This window comes from Trichomycterus rosablanca, chromosome 20 (genome assembly GCF_030014385.1).
Source record: "Trichomycterus rosablanca isolate fTriRos1 chromosome 20, fTriRos1.hap1, whole genome shotgun sequence".
NCBI classification, from domain to species: domain Eukaryota; kingdom Metazoa; phylum Chordata; class Actinopteri; order Siluriformes; family Trichomycteridae; genus Trichomycterus; species Trichomycterus rosablanca.
The window spans coordinates 18,414,866-18,432,379 of NC_086007.1; the positions used below are offsets into that span (position 1 = coordinate 18,414,866).

The window sequence follows — 17,514 nt, forward strand, 5'->3', positions numbered from 1 at the left end:
TTAAACATTGATTGTGTTCAAGGCCCTCTTGTTCAACATATGCAACATATGAATATGCATAAATTACCATAGGCACCAAAATTTCAAAATCTGTTGGAAAGCCTTCCTAAAAAACTTCAGGGTGTGGTCCACAGTGCCAAGAATAAGTGTAGAAAATGCCTTTTCCTAATTAATTAATCCTTTTAGTTTTTGCATACTGGTCAATGTTTAAGATTTCATGTACTGAAAGAAGAAAAGTTATTCAATGTAATTGCTCAGTTTGTTACTCACTGTGTTAACACAACTTAATTGATTATTTAGTTGATTTAGACTAGACACATCTTAGCTTGATCATTGCAGCACTGCTGCATCTGGAGATACAGCTTTCCCAGCAATGTAAAGTAGGCTAAAAGGTCTTAACAAGCAGCATGCTATGTGTTAATCAAAAGAAGTTTTGTGTGTGAGAGAGAGGTTCTTAAAATATATTAGTCTGGAAAGAGGAACAGTGATTTATGTAACATTAAATTTTTAATTTGTAACTAAAGTTAGTGTAACTGTGTTAAATACTCCTAGAAGTGGTAGCCTACAAAAATTCTTTCAAGATCACATTAACAACTTGTCCAGGATTTCCCAAAGAATCCTAGATGGACACCTAAGGAACTGCAGAACTCGCTCACCATAGATAAGTTCATTGTTCATTATACCAATGATATAAGAGATACAAGGTGAAAACTTTTACATTTGCTAACCGAATAGAACATAACAGTGTGACACATTTGCAATATAAGCACCTTGACAACTCCCAGCCTTTAATAATGCTAGAACAGCGTTCCACAATAAGAGCATCATACCAACAGTCATGGTGTTGGTAGTGTCAGTGTTGGGATACTTTTGCTGTTTAAAGCCTGGCTGACTTGCCATAATTGTACTGAATTTTGCTTTTACGCCTAACTGGGTTATTCAACAGCACAACAACCTAAAGCACAAGAGCAATTTGTTTAAAATGGTTTAAAAATAGTCGATATATTGACCTGAATCACACTGATGCTTTAGCAGGACATTAAATGTGCAGTTTATGATTAAAAGCTCTCCAGTGTGAATTAATTAAAGCAATTCTAGAAGACAATTTTTTTATTTCCTTCAGCTGCTTCTCTTCTTGGGTGTCGCCACAGTGGAGGAATCTGGTCTACACACCAGAATTTGCACAGTTTCCTTGCTGGATGCCCTTTCTGTCACAATCCTGCAGGATTGGGACCAGCACTAAGAGAGAGCACTGACAAGTGTACCTCCTTATGACTAGGCTGTTTAGCTATCTCCCCTTCAAACATAGCCAACTGTATCTGTGTAAATGTCTTACTGGCCAAAAGCACCACTCAGATTTAGATCCCATATCTCAGTAGTAGTGGGCTATCATATTTTATTACTGCACCACCCAAACGCCAGGGTCAAAATTACTCCACAGCAAAGTAAAAGTTGTTGCTAAAGGTGGCACACCGGTTATAAAGTTTGGAAGGCATTAACTTTTTTTTTATTGGGGTGAATAGGAAGAATAACCTAGTCTGTATAGTTGTTTTTTCAAAAAAAACAAAAAAAAAACTCTACCACTGACTGGTAGTATAACATATTAGCATGCCATAATTTGGACAGTAACAAAGAAATGGCTTAATTTACCGAACTTGATCAATGAGTGACCAAATAAAAAAGTAATTTATTATTTTAACTACCTTTGCTACTTTTTGCAGTTTTTGCTTATCCACCATTGGCTACAACATAAACCACATATGGCTGGAATAGTCCAACAGTTCAACAACAATGTTTCTCAATGACATATTGCAAGGATTAATACTGTATACAGTGCAACATTTTTTATTGAACATTTACAGAATCCAGAGAAATCTCACATAAAGCCTATACCATAAACTAATATTAAATACCTGTGACACTTAATCCCTTATATGCCACTGCATAAAAAACAGACATGCCTTTATAATAAATATAGCCACATGGGCTCAGAAGTACCCTTCCCATTAATACAATTCATCTCTGAATATACAAATTGAGTTGAGACTTCACAACAAAAACACTTACGCTCTATATCTTCCAAAAACGCTGACGACTGTTCTGGGTGCAAGCTCATCTGTCAAGGGTTTACGCTAAATAAAAATGTGTCGACAACATTGATACTGAGGCTTACAAAAACATTTTGGAGCAACATGACTGCAACACAAAGCTGTCTCTACACAATGTCTCTTACAAAGATGACAGGATAATGCCAAGACATATTATGCAATTTTATGTTACAACAGCATGGTTTATAGTAATAAATTGCATGTGCTAGACTGGCTAATACAGTAGATTTAGAAAGAATTCAGACTTCTTGACTTTTTCTATCATTTTATTATGTTGTAAAGCTAGTTTTTCATAAATACTGTTGCCACTTTCACACATCTACATGTAATCACCCATAATGGCAAAGTAAACACTTGTTTTTAGAGTTTCGTTGTTTTAATTAATTCAAAATTCAAATTGTGGTGTTCAAGTGTTTCCCGTTTTTGTAATTATCCTTAAGATGCGTCTGAACTAAAGTGGAGTACAACTGTTGCAGTTTGAATTGATTTAACATAATCTGGAAGGATGCACATATGGGTCTATAAAGGCCAACAATATTCACAGCATTGTTAAGACAAAGACCAAGCCATGAAGTCCTAGAAACTGTTTGTGTACCTGTGGCAATGCGTAAATCAGGGCATGAATAAAAATCAATATCTAAGATTCTGAATGTTTACTGGGACCACAGAAAACTCAATAACTTTAAAATGGAATACAATTGGCAGAGTCTTAAACCTTCCTGTAGTTGGCCATTCGGACAAGAAGAGCCTTGATCATGGAGATAAGTCACCCAAAAAGAGATCCAAAAATGATGTAAAAAAAACAGGCAATGCTTATTACCTGGCTAATATCCTGTCTGTAGTGAAACATGATGGGACAGATAAATGACAGATAAATGTAGCAAAATACTGGAACTTCATTGAAAAAAAGCTTTTTCTGTACTGCACACAAATTCTGACAGAGGGAATCAATACATCAATGCATTAATGACCTGAAGCATACAGACAGAACATTACTTGAATGGCATTGGGGCAAGTATATAAATTATTTCAGGGCACTAGCTAAAGCCCAGATTTAAACCCCATCATTTACATTACATTTACATTTTCGGGATTTAGCAGACGCTTTTATCCAAATCGACTTACAGTACTGTGACAGTATACAGACAGCAATTGAGGGTTAAGGGCCTTGCTAAAGCAGTACAAACCTGGCAGTGGTGGGGCTTAAAACAGTGACCTTCTGATTACTAGTCCAGTACCTTAACCGCTAGGCTACAACGTCCCATCAAACGTCTGTAAAAAGACCTGAAGGTTGTCAACCAGTCTGACCGAGCTTAAAAGGATCTGCCATTAAAAATGGAATAAACTGCTGAAATCCAGGTGTACAAAGTCTGTGGCACCATATCCAAAAAGACTTCTACAAAGTATTTAAAAAAGGGTCTGAATACTTTTTTAAATATTATTATATATTATATATTATATTAATATATTAGTTGATAAACTTAAAAAATCTAAAGATTCATTATGGGTGATTAGGCATAGATTTATGGGTAACAAACTGAAAATTTATGGACAAATGACTTTCAATTTCACTTTTATACACAAGAATGACTGATAAGGTAAAACATACAGTATGTAGCACCAATACATGATCATAAAAGTCTGAAGACATAAACATACAAGATTACGAGGAATAGTAACAAATCTGTGTGTGTATATGAATGTAATTTTTAATATTCCCCAAAACACACAAAAACACCACCAAAATACAACATGTAGCCCCTTGCTGTTGTGCTACACACCTATCTGCCTCTTCACTGGAACAGAGACAGCCATGTCTGCACACACAGAAGAGAACAAATGTTGTAATAATAGTCAGGTGGAAGATTAAGGAAAACCTTACAGGTGTAAACGCTGCCAGAATTATTACCTGTTATCATATTCTCAACAGATGCGAGTACATGTCTATTATGCAGCAGACGAATAGTTCAGGCCTGTGTGTTTGATCCATTTTTTAAAATATCTGCTGTTGTCAAAAATGCTTTTTTGTGGACACCATGCATGTCATTACACAACAGTGATTAAAGGTTCTTCATCAGGTTAGACAAGAGAATTGAATTATAAGGAATTTCCTGTATTTGGTGTTTCAATAATCCAGAATAAATATGAGGGTTTTGGTCATAAAAACATTGTATTTATTCACCTCCCTTTGTTAATAGGGGTTGTCATGCTAAATCAGAAAACAAGTCTTTTTTATACAGTTTAATACTGTTTTAATTGTTTTAATGCATTGGTGAAATTCTACATTGTTACTCTAAAAGTAACATGCAGTTGTTACAGGTATGACTGAAATTCCCAAATCCACTAAAAATGTTTTGTCTACATATGTGGCAATGTACAACCCCAAATCAGAAAAAGTTGGGACAGTATGTAAAACACTAATAAAAATAAAACACTGTGTTTCTTACATTTACTCGACTTTTAATTGACTTTTATTTCATTGCAGATACTATCCACAAAAGGCTGAGTCTTAAAGGAGCAATGATGAGCAGAGGATCTCCAGTTTGACAATAAATGCATAGGAACATTTTGAAATGTTTAAAAACAATGTTCCTTAAGGAAAGATTGGAAGTTATTAGCACAATTTTCAATGTTTTTTCTCTTCCAATAAAACTTATTATCCTGACAGGTTGGTCCAAAATAGGGAAGTGGGCAGACACAGCGTCCACTTTGTTGGTCACACTTCCCTCCATGTGTGCACTGACACTGTAAATAACAATCCGGACCATACCACCCACTTGGACAATCTTAATAAGAGAGATGTAAGAACGTTTGTATCAGGGATACCATAAGAATCATGATTTAAATATAAATAATTGATTTATTATTTGTTCTTTAATAAATGCTTTAAACTAAACATGGAAACAGTGGCTACTAAGGCTATCAAGAAAAACTGGCCACTTCATGGCATGACATGGCAAGACATAATATACTCATGACATCATACATTCACTAACTTACACCTTAAAACAATTTATAATACGTACTCATTACTTAGGAGGTAAAAGGAAAAGGAAGAAAACCCACACAAATAAAAGACAACATGTTTAGGAAAATGTTCAAAGGTGAAGTTTGAAGTCCTTAGGACTTTTGAGCTGTGCAGCACCACTACATGACTAAAGGTAAAAACATCCTAAAAATATTGCTGTTATATATTCTAACTGTATAAGAACATTCCAGATAAAACTGGAATACAATACTCTGGTGATTTCTTAAGAAGTATAATTAATTACATGCACTGCTTTCTTATATACATGGTGTCTCAAAAGTAAGGAAATACCCGTATAAAATGAAGAAGAAAAAAAAACGGAAAAAACTAACTGTTGGAGAATGACCAAGATAATTTGTCCTCTGTGTCACCTCATATATACAGTTGCCATCGGAAATATTCAACTCCCCCCCAAAAAAAATTAAGATTAATAACTAGCTCTACAGAAAAAGTTAGTCTTCATCAGTTAAATGATACTGTACATGAATTAATAAAATAAATTACGTAATATTTATAGTAGCAGGATAATTTGTTAATACTGCCATGTCACAATTATTCATCCCCTACTTAATACTGATGATCACATACATATTTATATAATATACCTTTATCACAGCACTCCCCGGTTCTCCCCAGGGAACAGAGGCACTTGCCTGTAACTGGATTACAGGGGACACCCTCTGCACACTTACACTGGTGTATGCAGCCGGCACCAAAACTGCCCACTGCACAAGCTGTAAAACACACACACAATTTTGAGCTTTGATGTAGTTCTAATTGTTCTTAACAATTTTTGGATGCAATTTGCTTACCTTTTTCACAGTGTTCACCTTGGTAACCTGGAGTACACACACACTGTCCTGTCACATGATCACACGTTGGACTGTGTGCGCAGTTGCACTGATTTGAACAAAGTTCACCATAAAATCCAGCAGGGCATTCTGGGATGAAAAAAGACAGTTTTGTTAGAGTCACCAAAAAATGAATAGCATGTGTGTGTTGTAGGTTCGGCATAATTTTTAGGATGCAAAATGTTGAGTTATATGTGTAACATGGCAGGTCGTGCCTCACTATTAAATCACGAAGCAAAGCTCCTCATCTGCAGGAATGAAACAGAACCCAATAGAACAATACTGTGGCTAAAATCCACTAAAAAGGGTATATTTGTAAATAAATAGGGTGGCCAAATAACAGAAACAAAGTAACAAATGAAAGGCACAAAACATCCGTAGCCTAAAACAAATAAAGTACAAAAAAAACATGGATAGCGCAGAACTAAAAACTGGTTGGCGAAATATGAAAGGCTGCTCTGGCTGCCTGCGACAACTCTGTTTTCAGAAAAAGAAAACACAGTGAACCTCCAGACCTGCTGGTTTTGACAGTGCATGAGCAGCACACCAACCCCTCCAATTACACTCCCGAAAAGGTAAGTAACACCATCTCAGGGCCATTTCATCTTGAGGCCCAAAACGTCTCAACACTGGGGTTAGTTCCCAAACAGATATAGCACGCATGCAGAAAACCAGACTGGACCAAGCAGCCTGGTAGCATAGAAAAGCAGGTTTGCAAGTAGCTAGCAAAACTAAGATAAAGAAACTGTAATATAGAATAACCTCCACCTGCAGCGGCACTTATCTGTGCCTTTGTGCCCCCTCTGCTGGCCAAAATGGCAACACAGAGGGACACAACTCTTGCATGGTCTCAGGTTTAACCAACACAATTGGCTATGTCTGATGTCAGCAAGGCCAGATGGGGTGTAGTCTCTTTGCTGCAGCAGCATCAACTTCATCACAAACATCTTTAGATTATGGGGGCAAATCAGTAAATTTTTAGTCATGCCATTTTTATTTTTAATTTTAGTCACTCCATACAACACACACAAACACACACACACACAGAGACTTACTGTGTTGGCAGGCAGGACCGTAGTATCCAGGCGTACAGGAGCAGGAGCCTGTTATGTGGTTGCATGTGCCATTATTGTGACACACACACTCCTGTTCACAATTAATTCCAAACCAGCCTGGCTGACACACTACACACACACACTCCACAGAGTTAATACAATTTTGCATCAAATGTATCAAACAAGGAGAAAGACAACATGCTCAATGACTCAGATCTGTCTGGCTTATTTTTTGTACATGATGCATAGTTAGTGTTTGTTTACCTTGCTCACAATGTATGCCCGTCCAACCTAGTCTACATCTGCAGGTTCCATCACCATGGTCACACAAGCCTCCATTTACACATGCACACACTGCACGACACTGTGATCCATAGCGCCCCCTAGGACAAACTGCAAAATAACGTTTTATATTAATTTTCAGAACAATATAACAATAAACAGTGTTTGGGTGCTTGGGTAATGTATTGTTAAATCATGCTAGTCCACTACTGCTGAGTGCTATTGGCAGGTTGGGCTGAACAGCTGAGCCATTGAAATGTGCACATATCAGTGTGCTCTTAGTAACAGCCCCCCAAGCCCAGTTAAAATAAGGAGGTTTGCGTCAGAAGGGGGCATCCGGAGCCGCTCAGGTGGCACCACAGTGGTAAAATATGCTAGAAAGAGCACCGGGCATAAATCTAGAATGATACACAAAATTCGAAAGCAAATATTATTATTATCATTACCATCATTATTAACAGCATTTATCCAGTTACAACCTGAAGTGATGACAATTTTCTTTAGCTTAGCATCTTCAAAACAAAAACAATACTAATTGTGCTTTTTTTTTATTGAAGATTCCATTATTGGTTCATCAACATTAAGTGATTCTATCATTGTTTTTTATACATAATTGGGAAAAGATATACCACTAATTATTACTTTGCATTTAATCTTCATGAACCACTTTATATTGGTCAGGATCATGATTGGTCTGGTTCCACTAGGAAACATTGGGCTTTGGACAGGGTGCCAATCAGTTGCTGGGTTTCGACCACCCTGCAAACACAGCTAATCATGCCTTTGTAGATATCTCACCACCCAAGTGCATCCTAATTAAAAAGACTGTATTTAATTTGCTTAAGGTATGTTGCACAAACTTAGTAATTCAGCTATTAAACAAAAACAGCTTGTGTCATATGTGTGATTTGTTTTCCAAACAGCACTGTAATCTATATTTGAGAAAGACAGCAAAGGTCAGTCTAAAACAGCAAATACTTTATTTTCACACTAATAAACTATTCATTATGATCTGTTGTTACTTGTCTGTTAAAAGTCTTTCTTTTCTGCATCAACAAGAGCATGGAGCTCTCTCACCCCTTTTTTGTTGACAGAAGCATGTGAATTGTTAAGTTTACTTAAGATCCAGATCATTAGTAAGAAGGCATCAAGGCTGCACTTTAGTAGCAAAATAAAAGCGCAATCATGTTTCTATGGGTAATTTAGACTAACAACAACTGACTTTGATTTTGCTGCATGTTTACTTGTTATTACACCAGCTTGTCATGGAACATGGAAAATCAGCTAATTAAGAGGCATCAGTGAACATTAAATATGCTACCGTAGACCAATTGCTTGTCAAAAAGTAAAAAAAAAAAAAAAAGAAAGTCCTGCTCTTGGAAAGTCCCGTTCCATTACTGAAAGTTCTAAAGCTGGAGATTAGAATCAGATCGTGTTTGTCTATGCTTTTGGGCGTCTGTATTGCATTCCTTACATAGATGATATGGAGATAATTTGTTGAACAAAGAAACAGTGTGGATAAGAAATGTAAAAGACCTATGAAGAGGAACATGTATATTTAAAAAAAAAACATACTTTAATAATTTAGGAATCTTTTCTAAGGTAATTGCAGCTGTTGGTTTTTGATATGATCATTTGACTGGTATGCATCAGAAATGCTATTAGAAAGGTTTTAAGAAATAAGTGAAAAAAGTAAAAAGGGACAAAACAAAAGTGGTGGATTTAAGGGCAGCAGAGAAAGGATGACTTACCCTCCTGGCAGGACTGGCCTGTTCGACCACTAACACAGTTGCAATTCCCGGTCACCGGGTGGCACTGCCCTCCTTCACCACACTCACACACATTGGCACAGTCCTTCCCATAGCACCCAGCAGGACAAACTTAAAAAGTAAACACACAGACTTACAATGTTGCTTTATTATTAATATTATTATTATTACCAAAGATCACATACAAAACTCTACCCTTGCTGATATAACAGCCTCCTCTCCTTCAAAAAATCTTTCAAATACATTTTGAAACATGACTGCTCCATTAGTAATGTTTCTCAAATAAAAGCTCAGCTATCATTTCTTAATGGACCCTGCTTTGTACATGGGACCATTTCTATAAAATCTGAGAGGGCTTTATCCAAACTATCCAAAACAAAAACAGCAACCACTTTGAAAAAACGTTGCATATTGAGACACCTGCTTAAGACACATGCTGTCCCATTGTGGTCTAATATTTGAAGATTGCAGGGCTGTATGCTTGAGTGCAACATTTAGCAGTGTGTGTGTGTGTGTGTGTGTGTGTGTGAGAGAGAGAGAGAGAGAGAGATAGCAAATCCACATATAGGAGGGAATGTCCACAAACCACATAGTACAGTTTAAAAGAAACTTTTTTACTAATTAACTAAACTAATAAAAGTATTATATCTTTTGTTCCAGTCATTAAAACCTGACACGCATTCTCCTTCACTTTACATTAATAATGATTAGCCAGTAGTGCCCAACAACAACTCAGCGTTAACGTTAACCCCTTCATTCTGAGTAAAAAAATCTTACTGATACTGCAGCTGGCTCCCAGATAACCCAGTGGGCAAAAGCATGTGCCAGTCTTGAAGTCACAGCGACCCCCATTTGCACAGCGGCACTTCTTTTTGCAGTCAGGGCCATAGGTGCCCTCCCGGCACTCTGTTGGGCACACAAACAGACTGATCTAATACTTCACAAAGATATGTAATGCTGGACTAAATGTCAATAGTTGTATATAAATTAGTTACTGGTACTAAGAAACATCTTGGTGGAAAGCTCATAATTAATTTTCATGAAGTTGCTATTTTAAAAAAGAATTAAAAAAATATTACATTTACAAAAATACAAATGCTTTCTGTTACACAGCCTTTAAAATGTACTAATAATATGAAAGCTAAAAATATTTAATAGTACACTATTTGTCTTGGAAATATATTTCCTCCAAATTGTTGCCTTAAACAAGAAAGCATATATTATATTTTGTATGTATGATATTATAACTGTTAGCAATGGGTATGACAATGATAAAATTTATTTTAAAATGAGTTATTAAAATGAGTGTACTTTTAGCCATAAAGGAAATGTGAACATCTCCAATAAAAAGTATGTTGTCATGTTGTATGTTGAGCTCATTGTACATTCCATTCAAAAGCCTTTTGTTTTAATAGGGGTTGATGCCCCTCCCCCCTTTGCAGCTCTTACTTCTCTCAAGGGTTTCCACAAGATTTTGGTATGCGTCTGTAAGAATTTATGTCCATTCAGTCAAAAGGGCACAATCCAAATAATCCCACTGGAGTTCCTCCACACCTAACTCATCAAATCATGTGTTTATGGACCTTGCTTTGTGAGTTCCAAGACTTAGTAGTTTCTCTGTGTCTAACAGGTAAGATACTGGGCTGGTAATCAGAATTACACTGGTTCAAGCATCACCACCCCTAGGTTGCCACTGCCATGCCCATAAGCGAGGCCCTTAACCCTAAAATCTTTTGATTGTAAGTTGTCACAAATGTTGGATAAAAGCTTTGCTAAATGTAAACGATTCTCCTCTTCATGATTACAGACAGATCTGGACTGCTGGAGGGCCAGTCAAGCACACACACACACACACACACACACCATGTCTACAAAGACGCACTGTTAAGGCCTGGCACAGTCTGAAATTATCAAAGATTTTCTGGAAAAAGTTGTAAACTTAATGGCTGCATATGTCCCAAAAATCCCTATATATGCCCCAGAGTTAATGCTACCTTCACTCTTATTCAAGTCATTCATGCTGTAAACACTGATGCACCACCGAACCACTACAGAAGGTTTGTCCACCTTTCAACTGGATGATCCTTTTCATATTTGGCACAAGAACTTAATGTTCGGTCTTCCCAGAAACAAGCCAAGACTCATCTGACCACAGCACATGTGTCCACTGTCCAGAGAAAGTGTTTCTTCATTGGTTTGATTTATGGCTTTCTCTTTTCATCAGTTTGCATTTCTTGTTGCAATGTTGGATACTGTTTAGTAACAGCAGTAGCATGATGATTTTCTTTTAGGTCCATGTCCAAGGAGGACAGCTACAGTGCCATGGGCTGTAATTTTTTTAATGACACTGCAAACAGTGGATACATGAGCATTAAGTTCTCTACAAATGAACTTATAGCCTTGATATTGTCCAAGCTTTTGCAAATTTTTGTTTTCACATATTTGGAATTTTTTTGCACTTCTTTGTTTTCTTTCTGCTCAATATGGTACATACAAACACAAAGACACCTTCCTTTATTTAAACTGGTCGAAACTGTGATTTCTAGATTACCAGCATCTGTTACCTGCCACGAGTGAGTTTAAATACACATACAAGGATTATTCCATTACTGAAATCCAATTATTCTTTATGATTGTAAAAGGTGCCAATAAATTAAATTATTACTTACAATCTTTAAAAGCCAATAAATGTATCCAGTCCATTTCTGGATTTATATGTAAAATGGTATTAAATTCCACCTTTTATCTCAAGTGAGAGGTTCTAATTTTATTTTATGTAATCATAATTTGACAACCAACATTTAACCAAATAACAATCTAAGAAAATAAATCGTTCATGTCTACCTATTACATTTTATGAAAAGTTCTGCCCACTGTGTTAGCTAATTTTATTCATAATTGAATTTTATTGATCATTTTAATTTTACTGCCACTGACTTTTGTAGTTCATTCATTCTGTTTAACCACTGCTTTATCAAAATCAGGGTCGCAGTGGGTACAATTTACTGGGCAAAATTAAAGAACCACCCTGGACAGGTCACCAGTTAATCACAGACACACGCATTCATTTTACACAGTTAACCTGACTGCATGTCTTAGGACTGTGGGCAAAAGCCGAGCTCCCAGAGAAAACCCATGCAGACACGGGGAGAACCTGCAAACTTACAAACACAGAAACAGCTGGGAATCTAACCCAGGACCTTCTTGCTGTAACAGTGTTACCCACCGAGCCATTGTTCCGCTTTGATTTGGGTAATGTGAATGTTTATTTGGAAAAACAACCATTATAGACAATTACAGGTCATGTGTCTGTATGGTGTCGTAATTTGAAGGCTTATTACGAAATTGTGTTAATTTTGTGTGGTCAGTCCATATTCCTCTGAAGATCACAAACAGCTTGTGTAAGAATGCAGTTTTTTTGGAGGATTTGCATCTTGCTTGACTAATTAGCTACTTTAACTAGGCTGTTTTATTCAGGTAAAAAAGGCTAAGGGTCAGAGGGCTGAGGTTTCAAAGTTATTGCATCTAAAACCACAGGGCTCCACACGTTTTATTTCCTTTTTTTTTTTTTTTTTTATCTGTTTTATGTCATATATATATATATATATATATATATATATATATATATATATATACAGTATATATATATATATATATATATATATATATATATATATATAGAGAGAGAGAGAGAGAGAGAGAGAGAGAGAGAGAGAGAGAGAGAGAGAGAGAGAGAGAGATATGACATTTGTTGAGGGGGCCCAAAATGTTTTTTTGCACTGGGGCCCATGAGCTCCTAGTTACGCCACTGGCTCCACATGGCTCCGCATGGCACTGTAAGGTGGTTCATCTGAGGTTCATCTGCTTTTTTCTTATCAAAACTGTGGTTGATAAACACATTTGGTGAAAAAAACACATAACCAAGGATAATGTTATATAAACATTAGTCAGGTTATTTTGAGTAACTTATTTTTTTTGTGGGAGTGATGCCGTGTTAGTAGGTACTAGATGTTATAGCTTACTGAGTTGGCAGTGGTTGCCGTAGTAACCAAGCATACAGGTGCACTTGCCATTAATGGGGTCACAAAACTGTTTATATACAGAGCACACATGCACAAAAACAGTTCAGTCCATACTGGTCCTGCTTACACACTACAAACACACACACACACATTTGTTTTTGCTGATTATCAGAATACATCTGACCATCCAGAACATTTTCCTTACAGATTTTTCTGAACCTTGGCCAGAGATCACTGTTCCATGCCAATGATGTAGTAAAACTAGCCCTATTTGCAGTGCCTATAGAATATCTTCATATCTCTTTGAATTCGTCACTGATTTTTTCTGACTTACAGTCTTACTGTTGTGTTATATTAAAAAGTAATCAGTCATTAGTCTTTATGTCCCAACCCAGCTATTCACATCTAAATTAAGGAACATTTGCCTATTGTTGCAGAATTGTTTGAGTTTAGTCAAATTTCATGGTGACTGGCAATGTACCGCTTTCTTCCACAGATCCATGGATTTAGGTCTGGGCTCTGACCTGGCCACTGAAGAACATTCACCTCTCGATCTTGGAGCCACTAAGTAGATTTTTGACGGTGTGTTTAGGGTCGTTTTCGTGCTGGAATGTAAACCTCCTGTCTATTAATGTACTTGGCAGCTTTCATTTTCCTTTTAGTCTTGATCAGTTGCCAAGATTCTACTGAATAGAAACATCTGCATAACATAATGTTGCCACCACCATGCTTCACGATGGGTATGGTGTATTTTCAGTGGTGTGCTGTGTTTGCATACTGCTTGCATTCAGTTTAAAAAGCTCAATCTCTGTTAGGCTCTGTGGCATCAGGGGAATGTACCATCTCTCCCTGATGCCACAGGCCTTACAGAGCAGAAACGAGCTGTGCCTTTTATTACCTGGCCAGCTCGTTAGGGCGAAGTGGCTACACCTGTGCCTTCCCTTATTTAAGGGATAGGTGCAGAGCTGTAGCCGTCGCACCTTCTGCTCTTGTTGGCTGTTTCTTTTTTCTTTTTTTGAGTTTGTTTGACACTGCGGTGTCCTTTTATGTTTATTGTTTTTTTTATCTTTAGGTTGTGCCGCCGCACTGTGCCGCCGCCGCCGTGCCGCTGCCGCCGGGCCACCGCTAGTGGGCGCCACCACGCCGCCGCCGCCGCCAAGCTGCCGCCATAGTGCCGCAGCTGTCGTGCCGCCGCCGCCGCCTGGTTGCCGCTCTCAGGTCGCCGTCGGGCCGCTGCCGCCGAGCCGTCGAGCCGCCGTGCCGCCGCCACCTAGAGACCCCACGACTGCGCCCAGAGGAACGTGACCCCCTCCCAGCTACCGCTGGTGACAGCGTCACGTTCCGCCCTCTGGAGCGCAGGTGCAAATGGCCACTTCCCAGCCACCCTGGCTGGTGACAGCGCCTTTGCCATTAACTTTTGAAACCCGCAAATCGATCACACCCGGTAGCTGGCATGGCTCTAGCCAGCATTGGTTGCTGGAAAGCGCCATGCCACGCAGCTATTGTCGGTGTTACCCCCCCTTCTTCGGCCAACAGCGCGAGGTGGTCCATCTCGCGAACCCACTCTTTGCTTCAATAGCGCCGGGAGCGAGTCTGCCACTAGCGCCGCTGTGGCAGGCTGTTAAAGCTCCCGGTCGGGAGGCAAGAGTCCTGGGTTCGCGCCTCGCGCTTCCCCTTTTTTTTTGTTCCTTTTCAGCCCCCGACGTCCGGCTGCCTTCGGGATTCCCCAAAGTGTTTTTTGTTATTGTTATTCCTTTTATTTTATGTATATTATGTTTATGATTTTGTAAATAAAAACCCTTTTTTAGTTAAACCTCCGCATCCCTGGGTCCTTCCTCCCCACATCATAACAATCTCAGCCTCATCTGAGCATAAAACACTTTGCAACATGGCATAAGGATCCTCTAATTGTTTCAGCATGGCACTTTTTCAAGAGCGGCTTCTTTCTTGCCACCCTGCCATACACGCCAGCTTAGTGTAAAGCTCGTGAGATTTTGTCACATGTACAGACCAATCAATGTCAGGCATACAGACTTTCAAGTCCTTCAAAGTTGCCACTGGCCTCTTGGTAGTTTCCCTGATTAACATCATTCTGGCTCAGTCAACCAGTTTGGAAAGAGGGCCTGATGCTGGCAAAATGCTGGTGCCTTACAATTTTCACTGCTTGATAATGCTCTAAACAGTACTCAGAGGGATAGGTAAACTTTCCACAACTTTATCATGTAACCCTTTTAACATCACTTTTCCAACTGTGGCAATTTTTTTGTTTTACCGCAATACTAGTAACAGAATCCTCAAGGAACATCTGGTTTTATTTAGAAGTAATCAAAATTACTACAATTGATATCAGGTGAGGGACAAAAAGCTTGGTGCGTTACCTGGAAGGTGATTGGTTGTACCCAGACAAGTTTGTCTAAGGGGCTGGTTACATATCCAAACCAGGTATTTTACTCAATAAAAAATTTTAATCAGTGTAATTTTCACTTTATTGATTAAGGTTATGATGTGTAAACATGACTGGAAAAAAAAGTTAGACTTAGTTTACTTTAATTTTTGTGTTCTGATGTAACAAAAGGCAAGGACTTCAAAAGGACACTGTATATTATTGGATTACACTGCTTAAACACTGCTGAACTAAACAAGCTTATGGTCAGGTCCTTTGGCAATATAATGTATGGCCATATATTGACAGTGTATGTTTATTAAAAGTTTTAAAAACTGACTATATGTACAATAGTTACATATCTGGATGTCTGTGGTGACTGAGAGAACAGTTAGTTATTAGGCATGTCTGCAGCATGCTGTGCGCGTGCATGTGTGTGTGTGTGGTGTCTGGTCTACTTCAATGCTCTTATACTCCCATAGACAAAGAAAAAGCCTTCTGTTGAAGTTGCCATCCCTGCATTAACTTTTATGTGTAAGTACACGTGTGATACTAAGTGAGAAGAGAGTGTTTTGTGAGAAGAATGTGTGTTTTTGTGTGTGAGTGTGTGAGTATGGGATGGAATGAAGAACAATATTAACAGAAAATTTATGGAAGTCTAGATGGATGAGAAAAGAGTTTAATGGGAAAAGCAATAAAATTGAAAACAAGCAAGAGACAACAAACATGTTTAAATCTAAAGCTTAAGAACATTCTAGTAGGTAATTGAGACTGTGAGTCATGCGGCCCAGATAACAACAAAGAGGTCCAAACACCATCATTCACCAAAATTACTGTCAACTATTACTATAACATTAAATTAACTGTCTACCTCAGTTCCAAATGAACTTTAAAAGACCAATTAATTACAAACATACATTTAAATCATACAATGTTTTACCTACCATAAATAAAATAAATTAAAATAAATAAAACTCAACAGCCTATGGAGCACAAATGACAATGAGTTTTTACAGTAGTTTCTAAATGAGCTTCTCACAATAAAGGAAAAAATAACATTGTGGTCGGCCCACTGAATTCAAGTGTTCTTAATGTCAACTCATAAAAAAGAACTAATTAATACTTATATACAGAGTAAGCAATCGTAAGGTTCAAGGAAGAGCATCAAGGCAGAAACTACTGCCAACCAAAAAAAGCATCAATGTTCATTTGACAGATAGAGAGAAGCAATAAAAAAGGCTTCAGAATCATCCCCAAACCTTTGGGGATACTGTTTTATGGCTAAACAAATTTGGACAAGTGCCATAATATGTAAAATGCAAATACAACATTTAACAATAGGTACATTATAACAAACAGACAACTTGGTAGTCTTAGTAGTCTGAGTGTGCCTTGCTGCATCAGGACCTGAACAACTTTCCTCTTTCTATAAGTTCCTAAGAAGCATGAATATTCATCTAACCCTTAAGTAGGTGAGTTGCAATTTGTTTAACTATCTAAAAGGCTGAAAATAAGTTGGGGTTTTTAGAGCTGCAGTTGATTAGTTGCAGTCATTGGTGGTGCAACCAGTTACTCAATTTAGACTAAATTAAGTTATTGTTAAGCAATAAAAATAGGTTTGTACAAGTGTCCTTTGTGTGATATAATTTTTAGAACTTAAATGATTTGAAATCATTTATTGTGACAAATGCAGTAATACTGTAGATCTAGAAAAGAACAGATTCTATTTATCACAAATTCATTATATTTTATGTGTTTAGGATACAAATCCTTCAGACTGTCAAATCTGCTTTATTAGTGCTACACACCTATGATCTGATTAAATATAGTTTCAAAAAAGTTTGTGGATCATTTCTAATTATCCAGGCTTTCTGTAATAGCATTATTTATGGTAATCTTTACACAACACGAATGCTCCGGAAAAGCATTATTATTATTATAGCCATAAGCATAATAGAATGTTTACAGTAGGTGCCTTTCCTCAACCACCAGCACCTGTTTTACATGTAATCCTAT

At 37.6% G+C, this 17,514-nt stretch overlaps 1 protein-coding gene across 1 annotated transcript in view; it reads right to left on the bottom strand.

The window, feature by feature from the left end:
* Positions 1-3,881: 3,881 nt before the first annotated feature.
* megf6 (multiple EGF like domains 6) overlaps positions 3,882-17,514 on the bottom strand; it is a 55,711-nt gene continuing 42,078 nt past the window's right edge. Inside the window, 11 exon segments of the mRNA XM_063016478.1 lie at positions 3,882-3,925; positions 4,763-4,894; positions 5,742-5,870; positions 5,949-6,077; positions 7,043-7,171; positions 7,307-7,435; positions 9,076-9,204; positions 9,871-9,999; positions 13,116-13,201; positions 13,203-13,245; positions 15,150-15,192. Of these exon segments, the coding sequence (XP_062872548.1) occupies positions 3,882-3,925; positions 4,763-4,894; positions 5,742-5,870; positions 5,949-6,077; positions 7,043-7,171; positions 7,307-7,435; positions 9,076-9,204; positions 9,871-9,999; positions 13,116-13,201; positions 13,203-13,245; positions 15,150-15,192 (1,122 nt within the window).